This window comes from Sus scrofa, chromosome 2, assembly GCF_000003025.6.
Source record: "Sus scrofa isolate TJ Tabasco breed Duroc chromosome 2, Sscrofa11.1, whole genome shotgun sequence".
Lineage (NCBI taxonomy): Eukaryota > Metazoa > Chordata > Mammalia > Artiodactyla > Suidae > Sus > Sus scrofa.
The window spans coordinates 3348979-3375240 of NC_010444.4; the positions used below are offsets into that span (position 1 = coordinate 3348979).

At 57.5% G+C, this 26262-nt stretch overlaps 1 protein-coding gene across 11 annotated transcripts in view; it reads right to left on the reverse strand.

The window, feature by feature from the left end:
* Positions 1-24431, reverse strand: part of ANO1 (anoctamin 1) — a 171141-nt gene extending 146710 nt beyond the window's left edge. For 2 of the 11 annotated variants that reach the window (XM_021082678.1, XM_021082675.1), the window contains exon 1: positions 24293-24431. In XM_021082678.1, the coding sequence (XP_020938337.1) occupies positions 24293-24326 (34 nt within the window). In that variant the 5' untranslated portion in view covers positions 24327-24431. Of the gene's footprint in view, positions 1-7570; positions 7866-24292 lie in introns of those variants that run through there. The other 9 variants (XM_021082672.1, XM_021082671.1, XM_021082676.1 and 6 more) reach the window with 6 other exon arrangements.

The window sequence follows — 26262 nt, forward strand, 5'->3', positions numbered from 1 at the left end:
CCATCCATCATCCATCCATCCTCCATCCATCCATCCATCATCCATCATCCATCCATCCATCCATCCATCCATCCATCATCCATCCATCATCCATCCATCATCCATCCATCCATCCATCCATCCATCCATCATCCATCCATCCTCCATCCATCCTCCATCCATCCATCATCCATCCATCCATCCATCCTCCATCCATCCATCCATCATCCATCATCCATCCATCCATCCATCCATCATCCATCCATCCTCCATCCATCCTCCATCCATCCATCATCCATCCATCCATCCATCATCCATCCATCCATCCATCATCCATCCATCCATCATCCATCCATCATCCATCCATCATCCATCATCCATCCATCCATCCATCCATCATCCATCCATCCATCCATCCATCATTTATCCATCCTTCAATCTACCTATCTATCTAGAAAGGGGAAGCTTTTCCATGCTATACCAATATGCAAAGTGAAGTATTTTTCACTTAAAATCACCCATTTTTCACAGAGCATGCAAGTGAAATACAATGGCACGTTTGCATCCCAGGAGGTCATGGGAGACCAAGATCACTGTGCAAGAGTGTCCCGGGCCCCAGTGGGTGATGCTCAGCTGGTCCGGCCACCGCCCCAGGCGGCCTCCAGCTCTGGTTGAGGGGGTTTAAGGACAAACGGGGGGTAAAAAATCAAACTGGCAAAAAGAAGCTCAGCCCTGTCCTTCTGGAACTTTGCACAGTGCAGGCAGAGGCAAGACCACAGGAAGATCAGTGAGGCTGGGGGTGAGGAGGAGCCCAGAGAGGCAGGAGAGCCCCACCTGTGGCCAGAGCTGGGGGAGGGCTGGCCTGGGGGAGGGCACTGCAGGGGGAGGAGGGGGGCAAGGTGTGGAGGCAACAGTGGAACGGAGGAGAGGCTGACCCAGACACGGGGCGGCTTTGAGGGGTGCGAACCCACTGGCATCAACCGGATGGGCTAAAGGGCAGACCCTGAGGCAGAGTGGAGCGGGGACAGGGCCCCGTGCACAGCTTGTGGCTCGCATGAGCCCTGGAGGTAAGAGGGACCTGAGACCCCCCTGGACAGAGGACAGGGCTGGGACCTAGAAGCAAATGCTCTGGGGTCCCCCACGCCAGCCTGGAGCACACAACAGCAGAGTCTGCAAGGAGGAGCCAGAGTACGGTCGGGGGCCTCTCCCCACACGGCTCCCCCCAACACACACCCTCCCAATCCACTCCGGTCCCCGGCTGTTCTCTGTCCAGGAAACACAATGCCATAAAAATTACGGCCGATTATGCCTTCTTTCCAACAGCTCACATTAATAGCTCCATTTCCACCCCAAATGGTGCGTTCAGACTTTTGCAGTGAAGTGCCATGTAAATGCACTCAAAAATCATTATACACCCGAGGCCCTACGTGGGCAGAAATAATTCCATTTGCGAGTGAAAGGGAAAGGATTAAATCTTGGGTGTCACGGGCAATGTTTGCGCACCCCGCCCAGAGGCAAACAGGGGTGCAGCCGAGAGAGGAGCTTCCAGCCGACGGGTGGGGGTGGGGCCTGCTGGGTTCGGGTTCGGCTGTGCGTGTGGGAAGCCAGAGCCCAGCCGAAGAGCATCGCCGCGCGAGGCCCAGCCGGGAGCACGGTGACCCCTGGGCTGCAACAAAGCAGGCTGGATTGGCAGGCAAGGCAGCCACTGTACACGCAGGCCCTCCGAGGGCGAAATGCGTGGAACTAGTCATTTGTCTACCCGAAAGGCTTTTAATACTTCATTACGCAGCATGAAAACCCTGACACACATGCCCGGTGCCAGAGGCGGGGGGGGGGGCGGGCGTGATGGTGCCCACGCCAGGGAAAGGCAGGTTTCAGAGAGGAAGGTGTTCTGAGCCACCCCTGGCTCCCCGCTGGGCTCTAGCAGCAGCAAGACCCCCACCCCAGGGCACCACCTCCCCGTGGGAGAGCTGCGGAGAGGCAGCTAGGACGAGGAGGGTCTGAGCTGGGGACCCAGCTCCGGTCCTTGGCCAGCCGTTCCAACTCTCGTCTGAGCCTCAGGGGCCCCCCATCCGCCCTGAGGGACTCACAGGGGACCCTTGGCTGTGTGAGTGTGGGTGTCTCTGTGCCTTGGCTTCCTCATCTGTCAAAAGGGGCTTATAATATTACCCATGGTACTGCCACCTTAACAAGCGAATATTAGGGGGGTGACATCAGAGGTGAGGCAGGCGGGCTGTAGGATGGACACACGCAGAGCTTACTTAGCCAGAATCAGGACCCTCCCACAATGTACCTCACAACTTAGACCAACATGGCCTTAAGCTCCCCGAGAGCAAGGATGAGGCTAGCCTGTATCTGCAGCTCCTGGCATTGCAACGGGCCCAGAGGCGGAGCTCCATCTACATCTAAGGCAAATTGAATGGTGCATCACACCGCAGGGGGACGAGACCGTTTGCTCAATGAACACAGGACAAAATAGAAGCTCACCGTCTGTGGGAGGGCATCAGAGGACAGGATCAAGAGACTGAAAAGACAACCTATAGATGCGTGAAAATATCTGCAAATCATACAGTGGGTAAAGGTTTGATATCTAGCATATATAAAGAGCTCCCACAATTCAACAACAAAAACACAAGCCAGCCATATAAAATGGGCAAAGAAACTGAATAGATATACGAAGACTATATACAATTAGCCAACAAATGCGTGAAAAGAGGCTCACCATCCTTAGTCATTAGGCACATGCAAATCAAACCCACCATGAGATGCCACTTCACACCTATGAGGATGGCTGTCGTGAAAAATAAGAGCCAAAATAACAAGTATGAGCGTGGATGTACAGAAACAAGAACCCTCTTACGTAGCCGGAGGGAATGTAAAATGGTGCCCCGTGGCGGAGAACAGTTTGGTGGGTCTAAGAAAAATTAAAGATATGATCCAGCTATTCCACTTCCAGGTATACACCCCAGACAACTGAGAACAGGACTCAAACAAGGCGACTTCCTTGCCGTTTTACTCACAACAGCCAAAAGGGGGAACTAACTCAAGGGTCTGATGATGAATGAATGGATACGGAAAATGCGGTCTTAAGGTCAACGCACGTCATTCAGCCACAAAAAGGCATGAGGTTCTGAAAACATGTCCTGTGAGATGCGTCAGACTCAAAAGGACAAATGTTGGGTGATCCTGCTCATACCTGGTATCTGGAATTAGTCAAATCCACAGAGATACGACATAGACCAGAGGTTACCCTGGCCGGCGGCGAGGGAGGGAGCTGGAGAGTTAGTTATTGCTTAACGGGCCCGCAGTCCTGTCTGGGGCAGATCAAAGGAGGTTTAGAAATACATAATCGTGTTGGCTGCATAACAGGAGAGTGGACTTAATGCCACTGATACGTATGCTTAAAAATGATGAAAACATTCTGTATGTTTAACCTCAATTTAAAAAACAAAAAACAGGGGGCATTCCTCTTGTGGTACAGTGGTTAATGAATCCGACGAGGAGCCATGAGGTGGCGGGTTCGATCCCTGGCCTCTCTCAGTGGGTTAAGGATACGGCGTGGCCGTGAGCTGGGGTGTAGGTCACAGACGCGGCTCGGATCTGGCGTGGCTGTGGCCGTGGTGGAGGCCGGCAGTTGTAGCTCCGATTGGACCCCTAGCCCGGGAACCTCCATATGCTGCAGGTGTGGCCCTAAAAGAAAAGCAAACAAAGAAATAAATAAATAACAAAAAACCAAAAAGGCGAACCCCTCTCCTACCCCCACCCACGTCTGTTTCTCCGGCTCAAGCCAACCCTTTTGGTGCTGTTCTTGACTTTTCTCTTACTCTCAGACCCTTCATCCGACGGATGGGCAACTCCTGTCGCCTCTCCTCTCAAACCGTACCCAGAGTCTGACCCCCACCTCTCCAGGCACAGCGTCCGCAGCCTCTCACGCCTTGATTTTTAATGTGATGGTGATGATTTTACAGCAGCACCTGCGGCAGAGGGAAGTTCCTGGGCTGGGGGGCGAATCAGAACTGTGGGTGCCAACCGACATCACAGCCACAGCAACACCACATCCGAGGTGCATCTGCCACCTACGCTGCAGCTTGTGCCAATGCTGGATCCTCAACCCACCGAGTGGCGCCAGGGATCGAACCTGCACCCTCATGGACACTGCGTTGGGTTCTTAACCCACTGAGCCACCATGGGAACTCCTCGTGCCTCAGTTATCGCCAAGACCTCCTGACTGCCTGCTGACCTTCCCCACTCAGCCTGTTCTTTGTAAGCAGCCAGAGGGAGCCTGCGCAAACCTAGGTCAGCTCCAGACCCTTCCAGGGTTCCTGTCTCACCAGCCCAGGTCGCTACAGTGGCCAGAGGCTCAGCACAAGCGGACAGGCCCTCACACTCCCTCTGGTCTCAGGGAGCCCTCATGCAGGCTTCAGGCTCTCCAGGTGCGGGGTTTTGCACCTGCTGTTCCCTCTGCCCAGAATGCGCTTCCTCCACTTCCTGTGGCTGTGCGCCCCACGCTGCCCACGAGAGGGGGCTTCCCTGGGCATCCTATTTAAAATCGCCCCCTATTCTGTTCAACTTTTCCTCCTGGGACACACTGCCAGCCAACATGTAAGATATTAAATCTTCTACGTGGTCAAGAAAGCTTCGCGAGGGCCAGGCTTGTGCCCGCTCTGTCCCCTGCTGTGTGTCCCAAGCCCCGAGCAGTACCAGGCCCCCCCATAGCTGTCTGCTGAGCAGGCAGGTTTCAGGAGGGACAGGGCTCCCATCCCCTCCCAGTGGGGAGCACTGCGACCACACACAGCCTGGCCTGCTGGGGGTTCAGGTCCTGCCTCTGCCACTTATCAGCTGTTTGACCTCGAGTGACCTCTTTATGCCTCAGTTTCCTCCTCCATAAACAAGGGTGACAATGGGGTCCATCTCACAGAGGGGACGAGGACTGTGTGTGAGGATGTGGTAACCTGCCTTCCACGTGCCCGGCACACAGTGAACCGCTCAACCGATGGCAGCTGTCTCCCTGCCCCCCCTCCACGCCCAGGGTGCCATGGGCGTGGAGGGGCACATGGGCCAGTTTCCAAGAGGAGGGGACATCTCAGCAAGGTTTTGAGGGATGCGCAGGAGTGCGCTGAGAAGACATGTCCTGGAGGAGGGGTGCCCACTTCCAGCTCACCCTCATTCCACCTGCCCTTGCGGGAGGCACAGACCATGGGCTTTTGAATAAATAGCTTATCTGTCAATGCTGCGCTTCTATAAAGAAGGCAGAAAGGGAGGCGACATCTGTCACAGTCCATGTCTCCAGGGAAACAGGGACGAGCTGGCCTAGGGTATGTCTCAGGATGTCAGGTAGGACTTCACATCTGGGTCTGTGAACCGAAGCTTGCAGTGACGGGGTGGGGGAGGGATAACAACAATGGGGATGGGGGGGCAGGGAGGACAACAATGGGGACGGTGCTCGGTACTTCGGCACTCGGTACTCAAGCACAGAGCGGACCCACCCCAACGGAAAGGCTAAGAGACTCAAGCCATCGTCACGCACACTCTGGGTTTACAGCGAAGGCACAGAGCGGTTGAGCAGGTCACAGGGCCGCAGGCGGCAAAGCCGGGATGCAGAATTGGCGTCTCCATGGCTGCACCTCCCCCTGTGAGGACCCCACTGCCCCCCGAGCTTCAGCGCGGGGCTTGCAGACTAAGCAGGGGACTAAGGCCTCTTTCTGTCTTTCACGCAGGTCACGGCTTTGCTCCCTCCCGTTTACCTGCGAGCGGGACCGGCAGCCTGGGGCTTAATTCCACCCGTGAGCGTCTCTGGCATCCCGGCTGTGGTCGGATGGTGCACCCGGTGGCCACACGCAGGAACAGAGGCTGGGGCACCCGTCCCTGGGTCAGACCTGCCACTGCTGAAGCCCGGAGCAGGAAAAGGGGGCGAGACCCCTGCCCACCCCAGGGAGCCGAGATGCCGGCGAGGAGAGGAGAAGGCCTGCTCGAGGAGGGGAGGCTGTGCTTCATTACGGCTCCGACCTGGTGGATCCGGGCCTCCGTTAAGGAAAGCCCCCGATCCTCGCGGCGGCATAAGGCCCGACCCTGGCATAAGGTCTGGGCTCTCAAGACCAAAGAGCAGGCCCCCAGCTAGTACCCTCTGGTGTGCAGGAATCGCAGTTGAGCTGCCTCGCTGGGTGATTCTGCCTGGGGCGCAGCAAGGGAGAGCCAAAAGCCTCCTGGGAGCTGGACCAAAATGCCCTGGGCTCCAGGCCTGGTACCCCTGCGTACTAACTGTGTGGACTCGGTTTCTTGTCGGCACAATGGGAACAATTCTGCCCCCAGGTTACACGGTTGGATAGAGGATTAACTGTGTGAGGTGCTTAATTCCATGCCCAGCGGGAGGCAAGAGCTTGGTTCGAGGCTCACAAATGCTGAGCTTGGGGCTCCTGCAACCACCTGGTTGCAGGACATGCATCGTGTCCACGAGTGAACTGGAGGAAGCCGCAGGTGCAGGCAGGCCGGCGTGGCCAGGCCCTCCTGGCTGACCTCTCAGGTCTTGCCCCTGCCCCTGGGGCTGGTGGTGGCCCCATCTCTTCCTCCTGGACGCATCTGATGAGCAGAGTGGCATTTCGAGGAAGAAGCTAAATTGGGGCTGTTTAAAAAACAGACATCGGGATAAATTTCTCCGTGGGAACCCAAAAAGAAAAAGAGGTGGGGGGATGGGGAGGGGGAGTAACGGGAGGAGGGCACCCCGCTCTATAGTTAGCAGCTGCGGGTCCCAGGTGGCCGCGATTGCAGGGGCAGCAGCCTAACCAGGGCGCTGGGGACTGCAACCCAGCTGGACAGTTACATGAAGCCCAGTGCCCGCTGCAGCCCCTGGCCCCTGGCCCGCTCTGAGATTTACTTCATAACCTCTGAACCAGGAGGGGAGAAGTCATCCAGGAAACATTGCTTGGGTCATTTATTTTAAAATTATTAGTTTAAAAATAGCCGGGGTCCTGATTTATGTGCGGGGAGGGGCTGAGGAAGTCAGGGACTCCCCCTCCCAGCTCCATCCAAGCCTCATTTGTCCCCCCCCCCCCCCGTTTCTCTGGAGTTTCCATTAGGACTTCAAGTCATAGTAGGTACTTTATATCGCAAAACAAATCTCCAGAATAGCACGGAAATATTATGTGTATTAATAGCGCCTGTAAAAACATCCGAAAACCTTCCATCCGCCCAGGGCCTTGGACGCCGCACTGCTGGGAGATACTCTCCCGGGAACGCAAAAGGCACGGCCGGCCTGGCAGATGCCCGCCCAGGGGCCGCGGCCGTCCCCAGCCCCGCCCAGCCCGCGGTCCGTCTGTCCGCCGCCTGTTTGTCTGTGAGTGCCCGCAGTGACCTGCAGCCGACCACGTCCCCCCCCCCCCCCAACACACACACACACACACACACACACACACACACACACACACACACCAGAAAGCAGGCGGGAGACCATCCCGCCACTGGAGCCAGGGTCGCTGTCTCCTATTCCTCGCGCGCCCCCTCAGTCCCGGGAAAGCCACTGTCCCCGGGCGTCCCCGACGCCGGTGCCGCCGCGCCCGGGGGCCCTCGCCCCCCGCGCCGCCCCCTGGCTACTCACCAGCTGCCGGAGCTTCCTTGGGGGACAGTCCCTCGAGGCCGATGTCGCCCTCCAGCATGGCGCGGCTCGTGGCCCGGCTCCGGTGCGCCCCGCACGCACGGGGGCCAGGAGAGGGGGTCCTCGCCCCCGGACGTCGGCGGCGGCTCTGAGGGCCGGGGTCCGAGCCCCGCTCGGGAGGGGACAGTCCCCCTCCTTCCGCGTCCCCCAGACGCAGGACGCGAAGCCGCGCGCGCCGGAGCCAAACTTGGCCGCCCTCGCGCACGGCCGCGCCGCGCCGCTCCTCCCCCTCGGCTTTTTGGGCAGGGGGTCCCAGCCGGTTCCCCGCCCCCACCCGCGGGGGACACCTGCGGACGCCGCCCTCGCCCCGCCCCGCCCCGCGCGCAACGCGACTCCCCCGCGGCCGCCCGGACACCACGAGGGCGCGGGACTCAGGAGAGCCGCGGCCGCCGCGCTGGGCCCCCGGGTCCCGGCCCGCCCCTCGGCCTCCGGCTCTGCGGGGCGCGTCTCCAGCGGCGGCCGGACCGTCTTATCAGTCGGGGTGGGCAGTGGGGCCCGAGCGGCTGTGCTCGGAGGGCCCCTGGGGGCCCCGGGGAAGGGGTGCGGACAGGGACGGGGGGCGGGGGCAGCGACCCCGCCCTGAGAGACCCGCAGCGCGTGGGGCGTCAGTGGCGCGCGCGCAGTGGCCCCTCCCCCAGGCGGGGGCCCCTAACACATCGCGCTGCGTGTGTCCAAAGAGGGAGGAGGTGAGGTCCCGGGATGGGAAGGAGATGTGGGTTACTGGGCAAATGTCTGGCCTGAACTTGAACCCCAACCTATGTCGCACTTGGGAATCTGGATAAAGTGAGAACTGCCCCTTCCCGGCCCCACCCCCCAGGAGAAAAATCGTGGTTTTTGAGGCTTCCCTAAGAGAAAGCAGCGGTGCCGCCCTGCCCTGGCTTCCCACCCACATCCCGCAGCCTGGCTTAGGGCTGGGAGCCGGGAGGTACCACTCTCCAGCCCTGCTCATGTTTAGAAGGCAAGGTCTGGACAATTCAGCATCGTCCTGGACAGCAGAGATGTGGGCACCCGGAGAGGGCAGAGAGCCGCAGGCAAGGCGCCTCCTGTGTCTCCAAACCTCGCACCCGTGACTCCTCCAGAAAAATACAATAAATTCTGAGGCAGAACTGCCCTAAACAAAACGTTCCTTTAGGCTGCTCCTCGTCACAGCACCAGCAGTGGCGGGCAGGGGGCGGCCCGTCTGTCCTTTTGAAAGGCCGTCTCCCACTTTCTGCACCTCAAGCAGGAGCCAGGCTGGTGCAGGGATACCTCTCAGGCAGGGGGCCCCCTGGATGGCTCGCCCGTGAACACCCCACAAGCCCCGCACTTCGGCTGGCCCTGGGTGGAGACACATCCAGCCCCGCCGTGGACACAGACCACATCCACCTCCCCGTGAAAGGGACCGCCGCCTCCTTGAGGATGGGTGACCCGTCCTCCCTGACCCCGCCAGGCCTGCTGGGATTGGTACCCACGTGTACTGCTCTGGGCTGAAACGCTCTCAGTAGCAGCAAACACCCAAAGCAATGTCTCCAGCCGGGCAGTTTTCCCTTCCCCACCCCCACCTCCGGGCAGTTTCCCCTTCCCCACCCCCACCTCCTCAAGTGCCCTGTACGGAAAGGAGATTCAAGCCTCTTTCTGCCCAGCGGGTCAGGGGGAAAGGTGACCTGCGGTTGTACCTGGCATTCATCTTGTTTCAGTCGGGATGAAAAAAACCGGGAGATGTGGCACCTGAAAGGATGCTGAGAACAAACTCTCCCAGAGAAGAGGCTGCCAAGAAGCCCTAAGGTGTGTGCCATGGACCCAGGAGGGCAGAGGAAGCTGACTGGGGAAAGAGCTGGGGCCACGTGCGTTGCAGAGGGTCTGACCCAAAGCGCTGTTGTGCGGGAGGCTGGATACCAACTCACTTTCCTTGGAGGAGTCTGAGAGCCAGTGTGATACCTAGCAATAGCTCCCTTGTGTAAATACACAGAGAAAATTTTAGAATTCTACCCCCTGGAATGATGAACTATAAACCGAAAAGGCTCAGGAAGGAAAAATGTAAATACATGCAGGGGCTATTTTTAAACCGTCATTGTTTACCTGGGGGGCAGGGACGGGCTATTGTCTAGTTGGCCAGCTTTAAAATGCACATTATTTAAAGTATTATGATTAGCCGAAATATGTTAAACAGCCATTAATAGATGTTGATTCATTCCGATGGAAGCCATTTTTCTTCTTTTCATTTCTTGGCTCCAGTTAAGCTACGTTCTGATGAAACCCTTCAGCTGTGTCCAACATGTGCACAAGAGTTGGTCCTAGATCCAGACCGGGTTTTTTATTTTTGAAAAGATTTTTAATCCTATCAAGTTTTAAAGGAGAGCTGAGTGAATACCTGAACCAGTTCCTTTTTTTTTTAAACAAAGATTGGTTTCGGCTGCTATTGGGGTACACGTTGCCCGGCGAGCTGGGCTCTCCCATGGCCTGAACCTGGAGCTGGTGCCCTTCGCAGAGGAAGGAATGCCTGGCCCCCGGCTCATTTTCTGAGGAGCCCCCTGTGCCTTCTGGAAGATGTTTGTGTCCTGGCAGAGCGGGGCAAGCAGGCTGCCCCGGGGAGGGGGCACGCCTGCCGTCAGGGCCACAGCCCTCATTACGGATGCAGTCATCACGCCATTCAATGCTTATAATTATGGAAACCGGTTTCCCTTTTCGGCGAAGCGGTGAGGGCGGGCGGGTGGGTGGGAAGGCGGTTCCCAGCGGGGCTGGGGCCGCGCTCACCCCTGGGGTTGGCCCAGGTTTAAAATAAGCCTTGCGGGGTGAGGCAGGGCCCCTGCTGGGACAGCCCCGACCCTCCCAGGGCCTTATCAGACACGACGCGAGGCCACCAGTAACAGCGCTTGGCCCCCAGATGCCACTCTGGAGTGGGTCAGAGGCCAGAGCTGCCGTGACAAGCAGTGTCGCGGGCCTAAAGCCACCCTCCTCTGCAGACCCCTCGGGGTATCACCTGCAGTTACCCAGGCCCCTGCCCAGAAGGTCACTTGCACTCTGCCCCCACGGGCACTGTCAGAACACGTCCCGGGTCAGGGGGTCACTTGAATATTCAGTTCTTGGGGCCTCGGGAAGTCTGCTTTCATTTCAGCCTGGCTCTTTGAGCATCCCTCGCTGTGGGTAGGGCCCCTCCTTGGGGTTGGTGGAGGTGGGGGTGCAGGAGGGGTCCCCTCCCCCAGCCCCTGGCTGGTGTACAGTCGGAGCAGATAAGCAAGCTGGCCGAGGAGTTAAGCCCAGGGCCTCCCCGGGGAATGGAGAGGGGCTGGGACTCAGGCACATGGTGCTTATCGGCACCTTGGTTGGTTTGGGCGTCTGTGCAAAGAGGCCTTGGCAGAAGCCACTTTGGAGAACCTGGATCAGAGGGAGTTATTGTTTGGCTCATCCTCAGAAGAGGCAGGGCACATGGGCTCCGAGACCGGGGGGCGGGGGGGGGCCTCCCCTGACCTGGGGGCCATGGGGGTGGGTGGGTTTCTCTGGGTAGAGGGTGGCTTTAGGGCAGAGGCACAGAAGTGAGGGGGTGGGCAGTGGTGGGGGTCGGGTTTGGCCCCTGGGCCGACCGAGGGCCCCAGGCAGCTGCGCTGGGCCAAGCACGTCTTCTTTGAGAAGCAAAGGTATGGCGGTGAATTCACATCCTACACAGTTAACGTCGTAAAGGACCAAGTCAGTGGTGTTGGGTCCATTCCTGGCGTTGGATGTCCACGGCCGCACGCCCATCCCTCCCGAGGGAACCCCCAAACCCTGCAGCGTCACCCCCAGCCTCTGGGAACCGCCCCTCTGTGTTCCGTCTCTGTGGATTCATCTGCTACGTTTCGCAGAAATGGAATCCGACAATTCGAGGTCTCTCATGTCCGGCCCCTTTCCCAGGGCTTCTCTTTCTCAACAGTTCGCGTTTTGGGGACTCATCTACATGACAGTATATTTCAGAACTTCACGTCTGATTGAACGGTCCAGTCTGTCCTATGGCCAGGCCCTGTTTGTTCAGTCACTCAGCCACTGGTAGGGCCTTCGGGCTGCTTCCAAGGCATCTTTTGAAAGAACTTGAGGGGTCTCACCAAACTGCTTGCAGGGGCTGGAGTTGGGGGCGGGGGAGAGGGTCTCAGGATGGGCCCCAGGCAAGGCTGGGCGGAGAGCTCATGGGCTGCGGGTGAGGGAGGAGGGGGAGGGGGAAGGGGGGGGAAGGGAGGAGCGGGGAGGGCAGAGAGGGAGGAGATGGGCCCAGCCGTCCAGTCCTTGTAGCTGGAGACTCCAGGCAGCTGCTGGCTGCGATGACTACCCGGATACCCGAATACCTGGGGCTCCAGCCGTGACACGCAGTTGCTCGTGTTAATTCCACCCCCCTCCGCCTCCCACTGATGTGGGGACCTCAGCTGAAGCAGGTGTGTCTCCTGGAGCTTATGTGCGGTCTTGCCTGGGGACACCCCTTGGGAGTCTGTTTATTGCACAAGCACACGGACTGTGTGCCAGGCCCCAGCTCTATGCCATGTGTTCTGCTACCATTCTCACTGGACAGGTGAGGAAACTGGGGCTCAGAGAGGGGACGTCACAGCCCAGCTCACACAGCGGGAAGCGTAGAGCTGGGACGCGAACCCAGGCAGCCTGACGCCAGAGTCTGAGCTGAAACCCAGGTGCTCTAAAGTAGGAATCCAGTGTTTGCGGAACAGCAGTCATCCGGGTCCCACGTTCGGATTTGAGCCGGGACGGTGATCCCCCGGGGCTGGGATTTACTTCATGTTTGCCTTCAATCCAGCTCACTCTTTCAAACTCTGGGGGGTTGTTTTTACTTTTTAACTGTGGCAAAATGCACATCACAGAGGTTTGGCGATTCTGGCCGTGTTTAGGGCGCAGTGCTCTGACACAGTACATCTCCGGCGCGCAACCATTGTCCGTCCACAGAAGGCCCCGCATCCTCCCCAAGTCAACTCCGCCCCATCCAACTCCGACCCCCCCCCCCACCCCGTCCATGGCCGCCCCATCCTACTCTCTATCATGTGAGGTTCCCAGGCTAGGGGTCCAATCGGAGCCTACATCACAGCCAGAGCAATGCCAGGTCCGAGCTGTGTCTGCGACCTACACCACAGCTCACGGCTACGCCAGATCCTTAACCCACTGAGCGAGGCCAGGGACCGAACCTGCAACCTCATGGTTCCTAGTCGGATTTGTTTTCGCTGCGCCACAACGGGAACTCCTGTCTTTCCTTTCTAAGGTTTATCAAACTTCTTTTTCTTCTTTTTTGGCCACCCACACGGCATACAGAAGTTCCCCAGCCAGGAGTTGAATCCAAGCCACAGCTACAACCCATGCTGCAGCTGCCCCAGTGCCAGCTCCTTAATCCACTGCAAACAGTGGGAACTCCCCAAACCTCTTTTTATTTGTTTATTTACTTACTTTCTTATTTATTTACTTATTTTAGGGCCTCACCAGCGGCATAGGGAAGTTCCCAGGCTAGGGGTTGAATTGGAGCCACAGCTGCCAGCCTACACCACAGCCAAAGCAACTCCGGTCCTTAACCCACTGAGCAAGGCCAAGGATCAAACCTGTGTCCTCATGGATACTAGTCTGGTTCGTTAACACTGAGCCACAACGGGAATTCTCCAAACTTCATTTTTTTTTTTTTCCCCCTTTTTAGGGCTGCACACGTGGCACATGGAGCTTTCCAGGCTAGGGGTCAAATCAGAGCTGTAGCCACTGGCCTACATCACAGCCAAGCAACACCAGGTCCGAGCTGCCTCTGTGACCCACACCACAGCTCATGGCCAGATTCCCCCCCCCCCCCCCACTGAATAAGGCCAAGGATTGAACCTGCCTGCTCATGGATACTAGTCTGGTTTGTTACCTCTGAGCCACCATGGTAACTCCCCCGAAGTTCATTTTTAAAGAGCCCACTATCACTGCTGGAAATGGAAAATCAGAATCACTGGCCATAAACTGAAGGTGATAGTTTAATAAAGGTCAATAAAAATACAGCACGTTCAACTCTACCCGGGCCCTCTGCCCTGGGGAGCCTGAGCCTGAGATGGCACCATCGTCCAGGAGCCCGCCTGGCAGAGAGGGCGTGGCCCTGCTGGCCCCAGGCTGCGACTTTCCCCGTGATACGCTCCGAATGGCTGCAGGGGAACGGCTTCTCACCACGTCCGTGACCCCTCTAGCGCCTGAGATGGTTTCCCTTTGCACCCAAGCAGGTTTGCAGAGCGCTTGGGGCTGGGGCTGGGGCTGGGGGGGTGGAAATACCAAAAATAACAACGATCGTGCCTGTGCCCGACGCAGGTTTTGGGGCCGGCACCAGGGCCATCTTCCCGCTCAGATGCAGGAGGGCGACCCCGCTCTCAGAGACCCTGGATCAAATACTCACTCTGTTATCTCTGCCTATGTGATCTCAGCCACACGAGGTCTGAGTTAACGCTTCCTACTTACAGCTGAGGGAACCGATCCCCAGGGGGACAGCGGCTTGTCCCCCATCCCCGACCTGGAAAATGGCAGAACTGGGAGTCGAATCCAGGTCCAACCGATTCTAGAACTTTCTTTCTTTTTTCTTTTTTTAGGGCCTCACCCGCGTCGGCACATGGACGTTCCCAGGCTAGAGGTCCAATCAGACCTGTTGCCGCCAGTCTACACCACAGCCACAGCCACACCAGATCCCAGCCTCGTCTGAGACCTAGACCACAGCTCACAGCAATGCTGGATCCTTAACCCACTGAGCAAGGCCAGGGATCAAACCTGCATCCTCACGAATACAAGTTGGGTTTGGTACCACTGAGCCATGATGGGAACTGCTGATTCTAGAACTTTCCAATCCACTCCCGAACTCTTTCCAGCGTGACTCTCCAAATTTGGCAGCCACATGGATGGACCAGACACACTTGTTGCAACACATGATGACGGAACTTCTTGTTATGGCTGACAGGCTATGGAAACAGGAGAAGCAACCTATAATTAGTCCCTTTTATTTTCTATGTCCAAAATCCGGGCTCCGGGCTCCTTGGCCTCTGCTCAACCTTTGTCCGTTTGTTTGTTTGCAGGATGATGCGGGCAGAAGGCCTGGGGGAAGACTCTCAGCTGCCCCCTTTCCAGGTATGAGTAACATCTTGTGGCCTGTTTACGCTGAAAGGCTGCCCATATTGTTTGAGTTTGGGGAATTAAGTGGAATCTAATTAATGGGGCAAATATTTACGCTCACTGCCCCATCAAAGAAAACAGCCCCCCCCCCTTTTCAGAGTAAGTAACATCGATGCCAAGGCTCTTGGCAAAAAAGAAAGGGGCGATGACAAGCCCCAGAGTGTCTCTAAGTGGCTGGAGGCGTGTAGATTTCTCTGTACATCGAAGCACCTGGCGGATTTTCACCCCCAAGGGCCCAGGGGATACTCAGCGGGTCCTCCGTGGAGACCTCAGAGTTGATGGTGAAATGGTCTCCGGAGAAGTATCGCTTCCCGTGCAGTTTCGTTTGAAAATTAAGACAATCAAGAAGGCATCTGTCGTCTTGCAGGGAATCTGCTCCTTGCGGCTCGGCTTTTTCCAGGTGCTCGGCCAACAAAAGCTTAGATACCACCATCGGATTGCAGGGCCTTGCTGAGCACAAACGGTGCATCCAGTGGCTGGAAGGCTCAGTGTCACACGGGGTCTTCTGCACAAGGGGACGGTGGTGTCCCAAATGCCAGCTCCTTCGGATGTGGGTGGGGAGGCAGCGATTCCCAGAGAAAGAAAACGCCTGCCATTGGGGAGGCCCCTTGGGGCGGCTTTCCTTCCCTTTTCAGCCACAGATGCTAGCCACAGCCACTCAGAGAGGGGGCTGCTCACTGACCCTCCCCTCCGAGGCGAGATAACGCTTTCCCAGACTTTCGAAGGGAATCTGAGACGGCTGAGCGAAACTCTGACCTCAGATACCTGCAAAGCGCCCAGAGCCGCGGCGACGCTCCCCCCACGGTGCTCTGGAGCCGCCTGCACAGGGCTGGTCATCCGCGGGACAGCCCTGCCCGGAGTCCGTTCCTTTGTCCTGGAAGTCATGTCCCCAGGCCACCCTTCTGCTCCTCTTATGATGCGCTGGATTCATGCATCTCACACAGGCAGGCATCAGATCGGGGGTAGCCTGCTGGTCGGGCCCACCGGGTGGGCTGTGCTGTGTCCCATTTTGAAAGGGCAGCCTTGCTGCCCACCCCACGGCCACCCCTGTGGTCAGCAAGCTCATGCCTAAAGCAAGGCAGGCCTGGCCTTGGTGCCCTGCTCGGGGAGCCAGCTGCTTCGCGCAGGATGAGGCCCCCCACGGCCACATCGTGGGGCCTAGAGCAACAGCCAAGGGTTTGCAGCACGTTTACCGTTTCCGTGTCTTTGATGGTGGCGACCGGAGTTGTTTTGGGTTGGAGGCCCCCTTCCAGCCACTTCCATGCTCCGGCGCAGGACCCCTGTGGCACCACCAGTGCCAAGGCTGGCTTGACAGGTCAGGGAGCATCCAGCGCCGTGTCCCAAGCCCCTCTTTTAATTTCGATCTAAAGAAATTGGGACCACATTGGGCGAGAGGGCGGCTGCCCTTTCTCGGTTTCTCCTCCGTGGTCTGGGGTAACCAGGGCACTGGGGCTCGCATCTCCGAGGGCGGGATGAGGAGGCGGTGGGCCCGCGCAGGCCCAGCCCCTTCTAAGCCGAGATTCGAAACGGCCCCAGCAGCAAACAGTCGGCTCCCTCCAGAGGGGCTTGTGTGTGTTCGTGCGGCCCCCATAACAAATAGGACGGGTGGGGGTTTGTTTCAACAGCAGGATTCACTGTCCCCAGTCCTGGAGGCTGGAATCTGAGCCCCAGGGGTGGGCAGGGCTGGTCCCTCCCGAGGCCTCTCTCCTGGGCGTGTAGGCGGCCGTGTCCTCCCCGTGTCCTCGCAGGGCCGTCCCTCTGTGTGTCCTGACATCCTCTTGCTCTGAGGACCCCAGTCCTGAGGGATTGGGGCCCCACCTCGGTGACCTCACTTGACTTTATTCATCTCTTTGAAGGCCTCGCCTCCTGATAATTGTCACTTTCTGAGGCCCTGGGGATCAGGGCTTCAGCGCACGAATCTGGGGGACACAGTCCAGCCCACGACAAGTCTAATGAAAGAGGAGTTTACAGACGCGTGGGCAGGTTAGAGGAGACAGCCAGAGCCGGCGAGGCACCCTGGCATCAGTGGGGAGCCGATACCCAAGGACGGGTGGGGCTGGGGGCTGGGGCCAGGCCTCAGAGGGCCAGGCTGGAGGAGAGGGCGGCCTGGTGGCACTGTGGCCTTCAGCAGAGGGACCTGGCCCGGCAGGAGTGGCCGGCAGAATCGATGCCCAGCGCCTCTCTCTCGTCCTCTGTTCCCCATGGCCAAGCACGTCCAGAATCCAGAGGGTCAGGGGGGCAAATGGACAGTCCCTGACGGCTGGCCTCTGCCCTCCTCTCCGGGCACAGGGCAGAGCCGGGCAGCGAGGGAGCGGGGCAGACAGGCTTCTCAGGGCACAGCGTTTGAATGCTGTGACCCCGACCACGTGCACCGCTTAGTAAACCAAACAAAGCAGAACAAACTAAAACAAACAAACTGCTCCGAGCTGCTCTGTCCCTGCCAGCCGGTGGGTTTGGAACGAACATCTGAAAGGCGAGTCACCCACCTGGTGGACGGTGCCAGCTTCTCACTGGCGTATGTCAATCTCGTTGGTTCTGGAACCAGAGAGGCTGTGGGGGGCAGTTTGTCCTGGAGAGTGCTGGGGGGGCAGAGTCAGCCCCCCAGAGCTGTGTGTTCATGAGAAACGCCATAGAGATGCTTTGATGAGTTGCCAAGGATCCCCCACGCACCCATGAGTCTGTGCCAGAGGGGCCCACATTGCCCCCTGCAGGGGGTGGTGGGCCTGCCTTTGGGGGGCTCTGCTGCCCCCAGAGCTCAGGGGCCTCATTTACATAGAAAGGCACCAGCCCCTCCCTCCCAGCTTCTCAGGCAGCCGGAGCCTCTGGTTGTCAGTGGACCCCACGGGGGCCTGTCCTGGGGAATCCTCAGACAGGATGTGGTGGGGGACTTGGTCATTTTGGGGAGGGGGCTGCCCAGCTCACTCCTTTTCCTATTTGCAGCTGTTCTGTGTGTGGTATCAATGGGGAGGAATCCACTCCTACGGAAGTGGGTGGGAAGTCCTCCGGGTCTGTATCCATAGCAACTGGGCCACGGACATGTGACCCAGGCTTGGCCAATCAGACGTGCCCGTGAGTGGCCCGGCCTCTGGACCAAAGAGGCAGGGTTGGGAATCTCTTGAACAGCGTGGCACTGTCCCGTGGCACCGTCCGGGGCATCCAGCAGCAGCCTGGGGGGTAGGACACCTGCCCTTCCCACTGGTGGCCTCCCAGCTGCCTTCATTCCCGCCTCTCACAAGGGCCTTCCATCACCTTCTTTTCCAGATGGAGGATGGCTGTTGCCTGCAGCGGGAATCCTAGTCTGCGCAAAGTGAAACTGGTACTCGTGCCCGGAGGCTGCTGGTCCAGGGCATGTTCCTTCTGAGCAGCTGGTGTGGCCTTATTTCATGGACACTGAATGGCGGAATGGCTCTTATTTCCCTCTTTGAGTTGATAGCTGGGAGGCTCGTGATGGCTTGGGGAGGTGCCCTTTGCAGGTGCTCTGTGCCACCCACAGGTGACCCCACATTCCTCGATCCAGGCATCAGGAACAAGAACACAGGCGGTCCCATCCGCTAAGAGACGACTGACTCACACCCACCTGGCTTTTGCCAGCTCAGTGATCCTGAGCCCGAGCCTCTTCCTTCCTGGCCTCAGTGTCCTTATCTGTCAAATGGGATCCATCATGTCGTGCTGGAGAGCAGGTGAACCAGAGCGGGCAAGGCACCCCCTGTCTTCCTCACGGCCACCATTCAGGAAGGACCGAATACTACTTTTCATCATCTTACTTCCAGAACCTTCTTTCCCCTGTGCCTCATTTTCCTTACAGACTTCCAAATGATTTTACTTCCTGAGGAATTTTAAAGATCTCAGCAAGCTACCTTAAAGCCCTTTCTGAACAAGATGGGAGTTCCCGCTGTGGCATAGTGGGATTGGTGGCGTCTCTGAGAGCTGGGACGCAGCTTCCATCCGAGGCCCAGAGCAGTGGGTTAAGGATCCAGCATTGCCTGCTCAGATCTGACCCCTGGCCTGGGAACTTCATATGCCTCAGGGCGGCCAAAAAAAAAAAAAAAAAAATGGGGAGAGAGAGAGAGAAGGCTTCATGTAGAAATGTGTTCTGATGTCTTATCCCACCTAAGAATCACCTCTTCCCAGGGCTGGAGTGGGAAATTAAATGTACTCATCATCTTTGATGGAATGTCTAAGAACCCATAGAAAATATCTAGGCAAGTGGACAGCATCAGACCATAAATATTTATTGTCTTGCCCTGGTGCAAGTCTAGATGCTGGAGGGAGAGGGCTTTGAGAAAGTCTGTGCTGCTAATGGAATCCCATCCTCGTGCAGGAGACGGAAACGCAGATGCTGTGCGGCAGAGAGAGGGCTTTGGTTTGGTTTCGTTTTGTTTGTTTAGGGCCACACCTGCAGCAAAAGGAGGTTCCCAGGCTGGGAGTCACATCGGAGCTACAGCTGCCCGCCTATACCACAGCTGCAGCAATGCGGGATCTGAGCCACATCTGTGACCTACACCCCAGCTCACCGCCATGCTGGATCCTTAACCCACTGAGCGAGGCCAGGGATTGAACCCACGTCCTCTTGGATATTAGTCAGGTTCATTAACCGCTGAGCCACGACGAGAACTCCAGGGAGAGGGGTTTTGAAGAAAAATGAAGTGAGGGAAGGGCTAGAGAAATGACAAGATGTCACAGAGAGGGGCAGGGAAGGTGTCGGCGTAAGGTCTGAATGAGAGGGAGGGGTCATGCAGGCATATGGGGAAGAACATTCTGGACCCAGGGAAGGGCCATGCAAAGGCCCTGTGGTCAGTGGCTTTCTGGTCACAGCAGGCCTGACTCTCCCAGGAAGGCTGGCCAAGAGGAAGGGTGCCGAATCCTCCTGGCTTTACGAACTGCGTCTTCAGGCGTAATCACAGGTAAATGTTGACATGGTATATTTACCCGGAAATATCTTATCCCTGGACGGTGTGAATGCAGAATCCAGTGTGTCATGAATGGTTTTACAGCTCCAGGAAGATGACACATTTGATGTTGCTGACAGCGTTTTACAGTTTCCAAAGCAGGGAGAAATACAAAAGCTACCCAGGAAATGAGGTCCTTGCATTGTCTGCGAGGTGGTTGTCTCATAATTGGTTCAGTGCCCGCTGCTTATGCACTTGGAATAAATAGCACTCACATTTTGCAGGGACTGGAAAATATGTATCCAAGTGACTCTGTCCTCACTGAAAAAAAAAAAAAAAAAAAGCCTAGGCATGCCTGGCTCACTCTGTGAGACTGAGATAACGCTGGCATTTCCAAACACAGCCTAGTAGTCAAATACTTCAGCAGTTTCTCTGATTCTGCCTTCGCTTTTCTTTTAAATGGAGTCACTTATCCCAAGCAGAGCCCATTAGGGACCAACTGTCCCATTTTGCAAATGAGAGACCAAGGCTTGGAGGGAGGAGGGGACCCCAGGTGTCTGGCCAGGTGAGGGCCTGCCAGCATCAGGACTAGGGATTTGTCCTGAACCTGTGCTGCAGACTGCCAGTTGCTCTCTATATTTATTCTTTTTCTTTATAAAAGAATGCCTAGCTTTTTGGCTAGCATGTGACTGTCCAGAAAAAAAAAAAGACTGCATGTCTAGGCCTCGATTGCAGCTTGGTGTGGCCAGAGGGGATAAGAGAAAGTGTGTAAGAAACGTCCAGGGAGGGAGAGTATCCTCTGTCATTTCTCTCTCCTGCTCTGGAATGCAGATTTGATGGAGGGAGCTCAAGCAGCCATTTTGGGCCATGAGGCTTTGCTGAGCAGGGCAGAGCAGCCTGAGAGATGGGCCTCTAATGAGTTCATGAAGCCCCCTACCAGCCCTGGAATCCTGAAATGCCCACTTCTGGACCTGTCTTATATGAAGGAAAAATCGCTTGTTAAAGATATCTTTTTTTGTTTCTCGCAGTTGAACCAACAGAAGCCTTCTCTGGGTCTCCCCTCCCTGCCATGTTGTGGCTGTTTGTGCAACTCTCCCAGTGTGATAGAGATGAAGAAACAGCCCCCGAGAGGGGGCGTGAACTGGCCGAGGTCACGGAGCTTCTCTTATATAAACATTCACTTCAGACCTGGAATAATTGCTAAAGCAAATAGGGCCAGCCTTGAGAGTGCCGGCCAAGACCGAGGCCTGGAGAGCGTTTCCCGACAGGATGTTCACATGACCACTAGTCGATGAGGCTGGGACACTTCGAAGGCCTTTGCCACCGTGGCTGCCGTCAGCCCCGCTCTGCCCTGCCCTCCCTGGGGACACACTGAGGGCTGGGTCAGCGGTCCCTGGGGCTCTGAGACAACACTTCCCTGGAGGGTCGCCTCTGGGATGGTCCAGGCATTGATCCCCAGGCCCCGGTCAGGCTGCTGAGGTAGAGCCAAGCCTCGCCCCTTCCACCCAGAGGCAAGAAGTTCCTTCAAGCTCTCCCTCCATCCCTCACCCCCCCCATTTGTCTGCATTTCCTGTGGTGGCAGGGGGCCCCTGACCTGCGATGACTCCTCCCACCTCCCGGGGACCCTCCTCTGATTGATGAGCAGTGACCTCATTCATCTCAACCCACTTCCTGCCTCGGGGTCTTTCTTTTTCTTTTTCTTTTTGCACGACCGCACCTGTGGCATATGGCTGTTCCCAGGCTAAAGGTCGAATCAGAGCTGCAGCTGCAGGCCTACGCCACAGCCACAGCAGTGCTGGATCTGTGTCGCATCTGGGACCTGTGCTGCAGCTTGTGGTGCCACCAGACCCTTAACCCACTGAGCGGGGCCAGGGATCGAACCTGCATCCTCATGGATACCATGTTGGGTTCTTAACCTGCTGAGCCACAACGGGAACTCCCATGGGGTCTTTCAAACCTCCCCAGCTGCCTCGTTCTCCTCACCCTCCGAGCCCACGGCGCCTTTCATGACCTCTGCTCTTGGTAAAGACGGTTCCTTCATAGATTCAGATACTTAGGGCCTCGCTCTGCACGGGCAATAGAGGCAGTAGCCAGACAGCAGTCCTTTCCCAGCTCAGACAGCAGACACTGACTATCAGCATCCTGTCCTTCTGGGGTCCCCTGAGGCAGGACAGACCCAGTGCACGGAAGAAGAAGCTGAGAGCCAAGCGCTTGATCGGCCCCAGGTCACAGCAGCGAAGCAGCCCCATCCCCAGGATGGAGCCCCGCCTCGGACCAGACCCCATGGTCTCCCCACCGCCCTTGGCAGCCTCTGCCCTGGAAGGAAGTCACCACACATGGCCCCGAAAGGGAAATCCTGGGTCTGCAGCGACAGCTGGAGAAGAAGAGCAGTTTCTCACTGCCAGCCATGCACCCCCTTCCCTCACCACGGCCCCTGCACCCCTCGCTGGTCCACAGCTGCCTAACATCCTGCAGTGGTGCTGACAGTCGTTAGGAAAGGCTGGTGCTAACCTTGTTTATACTAGGGTGTGGCGGACGGATACGTGTCGAACTGCTCTCCTTTGGAGATGCCGGCTTTATAATCAAGGGCTCTGAGGACCTAGAGCTTCGTGGCAAAGGAATAGAGACTGAGGGGTGCAGCTTCCAGCAGCATGACAAGGGGTCTCCCGGGGGGACCCCCTCGAGTTACAGATCGGTCTGCCAGGGAGGTGCATAAGGTCAGTTCATGAGTCCATGGGCTGTGCAGGTAGCATAGAAGTGTCACTCCCTGTGCAGCTCCTGAGAGAGGTGGAGGCAGCCCCCAGAGATCTAGCTGTTCGTCCCCCGTAGATGTGACCACGGCGACCCAGCCCTCCCTCAGCAGCCCCTTGTGCCCACCGGCCCTGTTTCACCCTCTCTATTAAAAGGCTCCTGCACCTGCCCGGAGAGTCGGCGTTTCCCACAATTCCCAGAGCGGAATCCCCTCTTCCTCTGAGTGCATCAGGCCAGCACCTCCCACTGGGCAGACACTCTGCGTGGTGATGGCAGAGCGACACCATGGCCCCGGGGCCACCGCAGAGGAACCGGGTTCTGACAACCTCGGCGCAGGCATCTCCGGGCTCTGGGGCGCTTGGCAGCCCTTTGAGGGCCTGTCAGGCCCTCTGATTGCTCAACTCACATTCCTCCGCCCTGTGGCTTGACTCTCAGACACTCTGAGAACAAACCAAAAATAAAGATTAGTCCTTTTCCAGCTAATTCTCTCATTTTTGCCAATCCTCGCTCTGTCCCCCTCTGCCCTTGGAGCCTGTCTCCCAAAGGAGGCCCAAGGGTCTTTCCTGGGGGGAATTCTGGCTTTGGCCAAGGAAGGCAGCTGCTGCGTAGACTCTGCCCTCTAACCTCTAGGGGGAAGCACAGAATGGGGCCCACGGAGAACCACCTCCTGCCCCCCGATCACTGGAGAGGACGCCCCAGCTCGGGCCCTGGGGGTCAGGGGCTTCATTCATTCCTCCATCCATTCACTCGAGAGGGACGGGTATCACTCATTCGTTCATTCACTAAAGCAAGGATGGGGGGCGGGCTGGTCAGAAGAATTCCAGTCTTGGACTTGGCAGCTGAAATCCCCAGAGGCACGAGCAGGACTCTATCATCAAAAATACCACCTGCCCCCAAGTGATCCAGCTGGTCCCTGATGCCGGGAAGGCCCCCAGAGCCCCATCCCCACCGAGGGGGTTCCCGCCTTTAGGAAGGCAGGCAGGAAACCACTAGCCCTGGAGAGGTGGGGGTGACCGGTGGGGGCCTCAAGGGGCGGGGCTGGGGGGCTCGGTAGACCTTGGTCCGAGACGGGAGGGAGTGGCCCAGCTGCGGGGCAGGAGAGGCTGCCCGGACCAGGTCCCGAGCCTTGAATTCTCAGCCCTCTACAGTGTGCCCACTCTTCCTGCCCTGGGGGTGTCCCGGTGGTTGGAGAGACGGTTCTGGAGAGAGTCACTCGTAGCGCTAATGCCACCAGCTGTGTGACTGTTGAGCCAGTGATGTCACCCCTCTGAGCCTCAACTATCCCCCCCACCCCCACCCTCTGTCGAAAAAGGATCCTAACAGCGCCCGGTGCGGGCTGGACCCTGAGCATAAAGCCCTCGACGTGTTTCCCCAGAGTGCTCTGGGGTGGATGCAGTGATTGGCCCCATTTTATTGATGGATAAACCACGGAGGGGTGACCCAACTTGCTCAAAGGCGTCACGGCAGGGCCGTGAGTGTCTGGTGCACGGCTAGCGTTCAGCCCAGGCCACACAGCACTTCTCGGAGGAGATGCTGGGCAACGGCTGGAGACCTTGTGGGGTTGTCACGGCAGAGGAGGGCGCTACTGCAGGGCCCAGGACAGCCCCCATGACAAGAGCGGCCCGGCCCCAAGTGTCCACGGTGCCAAGGAGGAGAAGCGCTGGTTTGTGACTGTCGTTCCAGGAAGGCCTCTCCATCGGAGGAAGGGTCTTGCAGGAACACACCCGCTGGCAGCCTGCCCTCCCCTCCCCACCCCAGGCTTTCCCCAGCCAGGCTGTGCTGGGCACCCTGAGAGGCTATGCTCCCTGCGTGCTCCCAGAGGGCAAACGGGGTGTCCGGCCCCAGATGGGTGGGGCTGGCAACGAGCGGCGCTCCCCCGGCCCCCATCCCCTTGAAGCCCGCTCCTTACTCATCAGCAGAGGGTCCAGCGTCGTCTCCTCCATCTTCGCGCCTCCCGTGTACCAGCCGGCTCCCTGCCGCTGATCTGGACACCTCTGTGCTGGAATCTCAGGCAAGGGGAGAGGCTTCTCCCGCGGGCCAGCAGCAGTTTGCTAAGTGAGTCAGTTAGTGAGAGGTTCAGAGCTCATGGGTTAATCATTAATCCACAGCCCGGACACTCCCCAGAATCCCCATGGACCCCGCCGGGCATGGCATCTTCCATCCTTGACCATGATCCTGGGGGACCTGCCCCATCAGGGCCGCTTAGCCTGACTACCTGCCGAAGAGGAGGGTCGGTGCCCAAGGACCCTCTGTCCCTTCATCCATATGGCTTCCACTCTGACAGGTCAAGTTGTTGAAAGAGAGTGGTCCCATCTCATGGCTCACGCTAACCCCGACCCACGCTCCCTTCAGATCCCTCTGCTGTGTTTCCCTAAGCGTCTCCTCTGTTCCCCATGCTGTGCCAGGCACTCAACCTACACACTCTCTTTGAATATTCTCATCATCCCTGCAAATAAAGGGTTGTGTGTCTCTATTTCATGAGTGGGGGGGTGAGGTCCAGGCAGGTGGCTGTCCAGTGACAAGTCTGGTGGAAAGCAGAAGAAAAAAAAAAGAGCAAATAATTTCTTCGGTTTCGGGGTCTCTGTTTCTTGAAGGCATGTGGGCACTGCAGGGCGTGGTGAGGGTTAAGCAGGGCAGTGCAGAAAAAGCGCTGAGCACACAGTAAGCACTCAATAAATATTGGCTGCCTCTCCTGTCACCCGGCTGTGTCTCAAAGCCAAGGATTCTGGCCTGGTTTGTTCACTGGTGTTGGACGGATGCTGTGTCAGGTGATTTGGCCAAAGCCATCGTGCAGGCCAGTCTCAACCCAGGTGAGTCCGACTCCCAGTGATGCGCTCTTTAAAAAGGCTGTGGAGGTCCCTCTGTGGCAAAGTGGGTTAAGAATCCAACTGTAGAAGTTCCCGTCATGGCTCAGTGGTTAACGAATCTGACCAGGAACCATGAGGTTGCCGGTTCGATCCCTGGCCTTGCTCAGTGGGTTAAGGATCTGGTGTTGCCGTGAGCTGTGGTGTGGGTTGCAGAAACGGCTCGGATTCCGCGTTGCTATGGCTGTGGTGTAGGCCGGCGGCTACAGCTCTGATTAGACCCCTAGCCTGGGAATCTCTATATGCTGCGGGTGCGGCCCTAGAAAAGGCAAAAAGACAAAAAAAGTTTTTAAAAAAAGAATCCAAGTGTAGGTCGGCTCAGGTCGCTGTGGAGGCTTAGGTTCGATCCCCAGCCAGGGAACTTCCATATGCTGCGGGCGTGGCCATTAAAAAAAGAACAGTCTGCACTTGGTCCCTGAGATATTATTCATCGTCTGCAAAGTGATTCGCACTTCCTTTAGGTGGGTGGTTTTGAAAGCAGCGGTACCAGGGTGTGGCTGTGGGGCTCCCCGCATGGGCCCTGGACCAGCTGCCTGACATTCCAGCTCCACGTCCGTGGGTGTAGACTCTTTGCAGAGCCCTGGCCTGGGGACAGTTGCTCGCTCTCCTGATCGGAGGAGGGGCATGTGGGTGGGGGAGGCGGGGAGGGAATGTAGGGAGACTTCTCCCTGGGGGTCGGGGATGCTGGGACAACAGGGAGACTCTTGGGGGCGGCAGGCCAGCTGTCAGCCTCCCCAGGAATCAACTCTGGGCTCCGGCATTTTATTCCAAAGCAGGTCCTGGCTCGTTTGGCCACCGCAAACCCGTCCTGCACCAACTCACATGAGAGTCAAGGGTGGTGCATCGGAGGCTGCCATTGGCTAGAGAGGCAATCATAGGTTTCATTTATTGGCTCATTCATTCATTCACAGGTTTCATTCGTCATTCACTCACGCACTCATTCATTCAGCCCTTCCAAAAACCATTTCTGAGCATCTGCTGGGTCCAGAAAGGCTGCTTTGGAGTGGGGAGCGGA